Source organism: Ranitomeya variabilis, chromosome 1, assembly GCF_051348905.1.
Source record: "Ranitomeya variabilis isolate aRanVar5 chromosome 1, aRanVar5.hap1, whole genome shotgun sequence".
Classification (NCBI taxonomy): Eukaryota; Metazoa; Chordata; class Amphibia; order Anura; family Dendrobatidae; genus Ranitomeya; species Ranitomeya variabilis.
Window position 1 is genome coordinate 527,893,665 of NC_135232.1, and position 7,972 is coordinate 527,901,636.

At 38.1% G+C, this 7,972-nt stretch overlaps 1 protein-coding gene across 1 annotated transcript in view; it reads left to right on the plus strand.

Annotated features, from left to right (window-relative positions):
* The window catches only part of LOC143766520 (polypyrimidine tract-binding protein 1), a 44,454-nt gene extending 36,826 nt beyond the window's left edge, over positions 1-7,628 (plus strand). The window contains exons 11-15 of the mRNA XM_077254275.1: positions 3,668-3,701; positions 4,541-4,633; positions 4,726-4,942; positions 5,045-5,122; positions 5,199-7,628. Of these exons, the coding sequence (XP_077110390.1) occupies positions 3,668-3,701; positions 4,541-4,633; positions 4,726-4,942; positions 5,045-5,122; positions 5,199-5,331 (555 nt within the window). The 3' untranslated portion in view covers positions 5,332-7,628. The remainder of the gene's footprint in view (positions 1-3,667; positions 3,702-4,540; positions 4,634-4,725; positions 4,943-5,044; positions 5,123-5,198) is intronic.
* The last annotated feature ends 344 nt before the right edge of the window (positions 7,629-7,972 follow it).

Below are 7,972 nucleotides of genomic sequence, written 5' to 3' on the forward strand. Positions count from 1 at the left end.
TGAGGATGAGATGTACAGTGATCAGTTCTCTGGTTTGTTAAAGTAGCATGTTTAATATCCCAAATGCTCCATGAGCAAAGGCTTTATTTGCTAGCATGATATAGCACAATACTCATGTAAATATGCAGTAAAGATTTAAAGGGCTATTCCAATCTCAAAGATCCTACCCTAATATATAGTAGGTATAATATTAGCAAATGCCTCCAATTCGAAATGTAGTATAGCTTTTCTGACTTGCTATGTCTTTCCTCATGGCATTGCAGGACCTTGGGTATCCATGGTTTAAAACCACTAGCAACTAGCTAACTCAAATTCAGTGGTTGTAACCATGGATACACAAGGTCTTACAATGCTGGCACATGAGGAAAGGCATAGTCAAAAACTACACATTTTTGAATTTGAGGTATTTGAGAATGCGACTACTACATATTGAGATGGCATCTTGGAGATGGGAATACCTTTTTTAATTTTTTTGGTTAAAGCAAACCAGTCATCAGGATTTTGCTAAAAAACCTATAGTGTCAGGTCGGCGCTGTTATACTGATTAAAATGATACCTGGGTTGATATCTGTCTTGTGGTTTAATCTGTATTTTGTAGTTTTCAGTTAAAGATTCTTGTGCTCTGGGGTGGTCTGTAGGGGTCTTTATGTGGTGCTCTGCATACATCTGCTTGATCTGTATGGCTTAATGCCAGGTCACCGATCCCTCACTGATGTGCCCCCTATTTTACATACTGAATATAATATGGGATTTTTTTTTTTTTTTTTAAATCGGCAGGCGGTGGGACCTGTGTTGCAGCATGATCACATCTATATTAATTTAATTTTGCTTGTCGATATAAATTTACTTCTCAAATGGCGTCGGCCGTGCCTGCGCAGTAGCATAATTCTCAACGTGATGGATGCTACTGTGCAGGTGCCATCTTGGTGGAGACTTTTTTTTTTTTAATCTTAAGAAATTTAGATCACTTAAATTAAAATGGATATTATAGATGCGATCACACTACAGCGTAGGCACCTGCCTTCTGAATGTGGGTTTTTGCTTTTTTTTTTTTTTTTTTTTTTTTTCCGAGCCCACAATATTAACCGCAATATTTAGAATAGTAAGGGTATGTGTCCACGTTCAGGCTTGCTTCAGGCTTTGGTCAGGATTTTATGCAAGTAAAATCCTGACCAAAACTGCACCTGAGGTCACTGGCAGGTCACCTGCGGTGTGCCTGCGTGTTTTGCTCATTGTAGCAACATGCTGCGTTTTGAAAAAACGCACCGTGCATGCGTTTTTCGTGGCAAAAACGCATGCGTTTTTTAACGCATAGTGGAGTCGGGATTTCATGAAATCCCCTCCACTATGCTGTAACATCTGGACGCTGCGGAAAAACGCAGCGTCAAAAACGCAGCGTTTCCTGAACGTGGACACACACCCTAAAGTTACTGGCCCTTCAGTGACCAGTGTCCTGTCATTTAAGCCACAATAATGAAAATTAGTCCAGAAAGCGCCAAATAAAACCCTGCCCACAGGCTACCCCGAAGCACGAGACTGTCATTTACTTAACCTAAAAATTAAACAACCACAAGACTTCGTCAACCCAGGTATCCTTTTATCATGTGTTTTCACCAATGAAGATGTATGAGTACTTTGAAAATGATGTACTTATGATTTATATTTTACCAATAAATTTGGCTGACAGAGCACAGTGCTTTTTTTGTTAACTTACAGCAGACAAATTTCTATTACTCAGGAGGAGCATCTGGCTTTGATCTTCAGCTTCATATTTTTTTTAATACCCATTACTCGCACATATTGTTTTTAGTAGCCTCAAAAATTAGTTTACATCAAAAAATATAGGTACTAGGGCGACAGCCTAATTCATATCATTTGTCAGTGCAACAGCACCAACCTGACAGTGTCAAGTATACCGATCACAATGCTGATGACTGGTTTGCTTAGTCTAGTTGTGCAAATTTAAACCTTAAGCATGACCTTGAATAAAAGAATATACAATCAATACATACACTATATTAGAAAATATTCAATGTACAAATGAGAAATAAGTCTACAAATTGTCCTGTCGGCGCAATGGAAGTATAGAGAATTACATTAGTAATGCAATAATTATTTTTAATTTCTTAAAGACATGGTAATCAGTATCCAAAAAGTGAGCACCCCAAGAGTGAAAAAATAAATATACAACACCTGGGTATGAGCAGGCGTTAAGTGTAATTTGGTATGTAAAATACAAGTATCATAGTCAAGGCTGTGATGGTCTAGGATAGACCTTATCAGTGGCTATCCTTTCACTTTCCACAATGCCTATTAACCACCCACCAAAATGAGTCGTGTTAGTTCACACTATTGTTTTGAAGGATGCCCCAATCATGCAGCATCCCTTTTTTCAAAGCTGACCATTTAATTTCAAAGGCGCAAGACACAGGACATGTCAATTGTGCTGTAATGCCACAGGTGGTGGTTGCTTTTCGTGACCCACTTCCTGACCCCACTCGGCATGGCTTTGGACTTAACATTCTGAGCCAGGGTAGTGAGTAGCTATGCCTTTATCAGTTATATGCTTACCCCCCAAATGCCAACATAGTCAAGTTAATTCTGTTCTAACTCGTGATGTTAGTGTACATATTGTGATTAATGGCAACAGAAATTGTTCAGTCAGACTTCTAGTGTACTAGTTAATACAGAAAGGATTGATCTGAATTTTTTTTTTTTTAAATAATATTCCTGCCCTCCATAACTTCCTTTCACATGTCACTGTGACATGTCAGAATTTTATATTGACTTCATTAAGTGAGTTATGAATCTAACTTTTTTACATCAGAGTAAATGGCATGGGGGGATGAGAAGATGCAGCCTTTTAAGTTTTACCTTTTTACTAACCAGACTCTTGCTTCTATTTACTTCATAGATGCTGATTTCATATAGGTGGAGACAATATTCTAGTGCCCAGGTTGTGTAATGCTAACATAAAGTTAGCCTAGAATACAAAGTGCAAATGTTTTGATTGTATTATAGCTCTCCTTTTTGGGGGGGTTTTGGTTAGGAAGCATGGGTGTCTATATTATATTTACGCAGTTTCCCAGTTTTGTGGCAAGCTGTGAATAAGCTGAATGGTGGTGGAGCAGCAATGTTATGGCTACACAGTGTGGATATTGTCTCAGACTATAGATTATTATTTATTTTTTTTTGTCTTCTCAATGTATCAGTTCTCAAAATAAACCTATTTAGTAGCTGTCTTTAAAACATTTAATCTAGAAGACTTAAATCTTGTGTACTTGTTTCTTATATATTTACTGACCTGTTTTTTGCTACTTTTTTTTTTTTTTTTTCTTTTCCTCCCATCCCCCTTCTTGTTTTTATACCTTGATCCGGAATTTCTTTGCCAACTGACTGCACGGCAACTTCTGCTTCCTGTTGTGCTTGAAACAAAAACCATAAACTATCCCTTCCAAAAAAAAAAATTAAAAAAACCCAAACACCCTGCTGTCCGGATCCAACCTATCCTTCAAATATTAACCACCTTGAATATCATCCGTCAACTGCTCCTACCACTCCTCCGGTGACACCTTCCTCGTGGACCATTTCTGCAAGCTGTGCTCTTCCCTCGGCTCCTTTTCTCTACCCCTGTCCCTCCGCTGCCTTGCTCTGCTGTTCTCTAAAGAGAGTTACACCCCAATGCCTATTTATTCTTTTCGGTATGTTTCGCACTTTATTACTATTCAGTTTTTCCATTTGTTTGGGTGGGTCCTGCATGCATTTTTATTCTGGTTGTGCTGGGTGGGTATTTTACATTAAAGGTGCAGTTTTACATTTACCCCTGTGTAGAATATTTTGGTGTGCATTGGCATGTTTAAGACCGGTTGTGAAACTAACTTTCAGTGGCATGCAGAGTTGGTTTATGCCCCTTTTTATTTAAAGAGGGTTTTGTATGTGTGCCCATGTTAAATGTTGGCTTAAGAAAATGAATACATGGTACATATAGGCCACCATTCCACTCCTCCTCCCCAGCACTGGAGTGGTGCTACTAACGCAAGATCCTTGACCCTAGTAGTATACTTAACCGCAACTGTTCCTGATGCTGCTTCAGTCTGTCATCTTGTGACCTAAACTTTTGACAGATCTGAGGTAACTGTCACAAGCTCTGTGCAAATCCAGGAGAGCCTTGTTCTGACTCTCATAGACTTACATTGAGTAGTGACTTCTGATTCATTCAGAAACCCTAAATGATCTAGCAGAAGACTAACAGCGCAGTGCTGAGAACAGATGGAGTTGACTGCTGGCGCTTGGGTTAGTGTCGCCACTCTTGCAGTAACACTTACAAAAAAAAAATAAAAAAATCAGCTGGAGTGGTGGATTAAAAAAAGTGATCTCTTCTGTTTTTTTTTTTTTTTTTTTTGTTTTAATTACTTTGATCAGTAAACCTATAAAACTAATTCGGCATGCCCACGGCACAAGTACTTTTGTGGGGAGACTTACACTTATGCAAAAACTTCTTCAGTAGTTTATTTGTTAATCTGCTTGTTCTCCTTTCAAGGTGTATATGGGGATGTACACAGAGTGAAAATTCTCTTCAACAAGAAGGAGAATGCACTTGTTCAGATGGCTGATGGAAATCAAGCTCAGCTAGGTAAACGCTTCCTTTCCCCTGCCCCCATATTGTTTCAGAATAAGGGTGTATTTAATCCGTATTGTATATTTTACTCCCTCCCCACCTCACAGCAATGAGCCATTTAAATGGACAGAGACTGCATGGGAAGCCTCTTCGGATTACTCAATCCAAACATCAGTCTGTACAGTTGCCCAAAGAAGGACAAGAAGACCAGGGCTTAACAAAAGACTACACCAACTCTCCGCTCCATCGTTTTAAGAAACCAGGGTCCAAGAACTTCCAAAATATATTCCCTCCTTCTGCTACACTCCACCTCTCCAACATACCGTAAGATTTTAAATGTTTTTGGAATCTTACTCCTATCATACGCTGTAAGAATTCCCTGAACATGGAGTAAAAATGTAAAGTCTAAATCTAATTTCTCTTTAGGCCATCTATAAGTGAAGAAGATATTAAGGGTCTGTTCTCAAATGATGGATGCACAGTCAAAGGCTTCAAATTTTTCCAGTAAGCTTTACTATTGCATGCACCTAGAGATTGGGGGAGGATAGATATATTTTATATTTTATTTTTATATTCTCAGGAAAGATCGCAAGATGGCTCTCATCCAGATGGGCTCAGTTGAAGAAGCAATAGAGTCAGTAATAGAACTTCACAACCATGACATGGGAGAAAATCATCATCTGCGAGTCTCATTTTCAAAGTCCACCATTTAACTTGTGGATAAGACTTTCCGCTCTTTGCAGGGTGACCTAATGTTGCAAAGGGCTCACTTCCATCATTCCAAATAAAAGCCACTTTATAGGATAGAAATGCAGCACTCAAGTGTCCTTGCATTCCATATTTTACTTAACCTTTTTTTTTTTTTTTTTGTTTTCCTTAAAGACTGCAATGATAGCTGTGTATAGGGTGGTGGCTGGATAATTCCCTGTACAGTTATATGAACATATTAATTAATGTTCAGTTTGCATGTCAGTTTTCATACTTGAGGACCAAATTATGAAGTTTCAGAGGCCAGCAGTAAATCTGATTTGTTACTGACTTGTCACAAACTACATCAAGCTTCTTGCACAGGTGTCTTGATGACCATTTTGAATACATACCTACCCAACACTTTTTTTTTTTTTTTTTTTTTTTATTCTGATACTACTGCTAATGGCAGTGAATGTTTATCTAATGTCACATGCATGCTGGCTTTATTTTGCCTTTACTTAATATAAACTTGTATCGTTTATTCACTGTTAATCAAATGCATACAATGTGTTTGTACAGGAATGATTACTGGTAGATATGTGCTCACCCTGTAAATGTCAGACCAAATGTTTTCCTTCTCAGAGCCTTACACCTCCATACATTCCCAATATTGGGCTGTATTCAGAAAGTCCTGGTTGTCTGTTGGGTGGAACATTGCTGTACCCAGTGTCTGTTCACTCTTAAATTGATGAACTTAAGTTTAATTCAGTCCTTTTGTGGTAGACATATTTGTATGTATCAAAAACCTAGGACCAAATTTATTGAAAAATCTGTGCCCATAAAGGTGGAATGTAAATGCTTTATCCTTAGTAAAGGGGTATTACTAGTGATGTGGTGCCACATGGACATAATGTTAGTTTAAACATTTAGAAATTGGTCTGACTTTTAGGCCTCAAATTGTTTGCACCATCTTTTACTTTTCTGAAGTGCCTTTCACATGCTTACAAGAGTTCTGACGGGGATCTCTAAAATGGGCAAGGCTGCTTAAAATCTGGCCGCAATGACAATCGTTCATTGTAATTGGTGAATACTTAACCAGTATCTTCTCCTGTATTGTAATTTCAATCGTGCTGGATTAGACACTTATATTCTTCTGTCATGGCTATAGAGAGCATTGTAGCATCTCACTGAGGTCTTATACTTAGACATTCAGCATTCACAATTTCCCTTTTTCTAGAAACTGCCTTTTATGCCACTTGACACCAATGATATTGCTCCTTACTGCTAAGAGTGCTTTGTGCTAACGATGTGTCATGGTGTCTGAGTTGCAAATTTTTACACTAGTGCCTTATCACTGCACTCACTACTTATGGCATGTAGCGAGGGGCAAATGTGCTCAGATAAGGCATTACCCAAGCATACTTTTGTGTGCCAACAGGGCCTTTGGTGTACTCGACAAATTTTTGTGGATCCTGCAACTGCATGCGTTATGACTGCCTAACAGCTGCAAGACATGCAGTCGTGGGGACACTTTACATATTTTTTGAGCATGCTTAACAGTCGGCACACAATCCTGCTCGGATACCTCCTTATCTGAGTATGTTTTCTTATCACTAATGGCATGTTTTCATGACTATGCCATATATCTTGGCAAAGTGCTTTAGCAATTGAAACAGGATCTTTAGTGTTTAACACAAATACTTTGCAGTTCATCCCATCAGTGGTTGTCAAGCCCAGATTCTATTCATGAATTGCTGGATAGTTTGCAGTACATCCATGACTTGATGTATTTGGTCTCTGCAAAGCGAGGCATGAATTACTTGGCATTCTGTAAACAAGAAAGCAGCAAGATCAGCATTACACCTAGTCAATAGGGTGGTGTGCTCCAGAGTTATTCATGCAGCTCTCCTTCCTACTTTTGTATATAGAGATACAAATACCATGAGAACTGCCTGTGTAATGATGTGGACATTGATTCTAATGACCCTCCTAGTATACTGTGCATTGTACTCTATTGACATAATGTAAATATTTACCATTTTGTATACCTAAGTGCAAAAGCTGTAAAACATATATTCATTTTTTATTAGTGGTAAATTGTATATTTTGATAACCTTTCAGAAAGATTTCAGTATTGTGGGGTGCTGAGGTGGCAACTTAAGAAATCCATTACCTCTAATTATGTTTGTATGAAAGACAAATTAAAACTATTTTATAAAAAAAAAAAATTTATACTTTTTCAGTAGGCGTTTACTCAATTTAAGCTTTCAGTTATCTGCCAGTGTATGGGCTTATAATAAACTTTTTCTGTTACTTCCTATCTTTTGTGAGTGATTTTCTTAAGTCTCCTACTTTTTTTTTTTTTTTTAAATGTGTTGCCTGTGTTATGCTAGTCCATTAAACAGTTTCCCTTTCAATATTAGATTTGGCACAGATTAAGCAGTGCAAATCACACAGCAGATACTAACTTCTACCCTCCTACTTTTGGTGACATCCTGCATATCTTTCTTTGTCCCCAGGAATAGATCTTAACCCCTTAATGACCACTAAAACGCTTTTTAACAGCAGCAGTTAAGAGTAGTTATGCCTCATCGCCGCTTTTTAACATAAATAAGTGTATAGCACCCCCCAGAGTTGGAATTTCTCCAGGGTCTCAGCTACTGG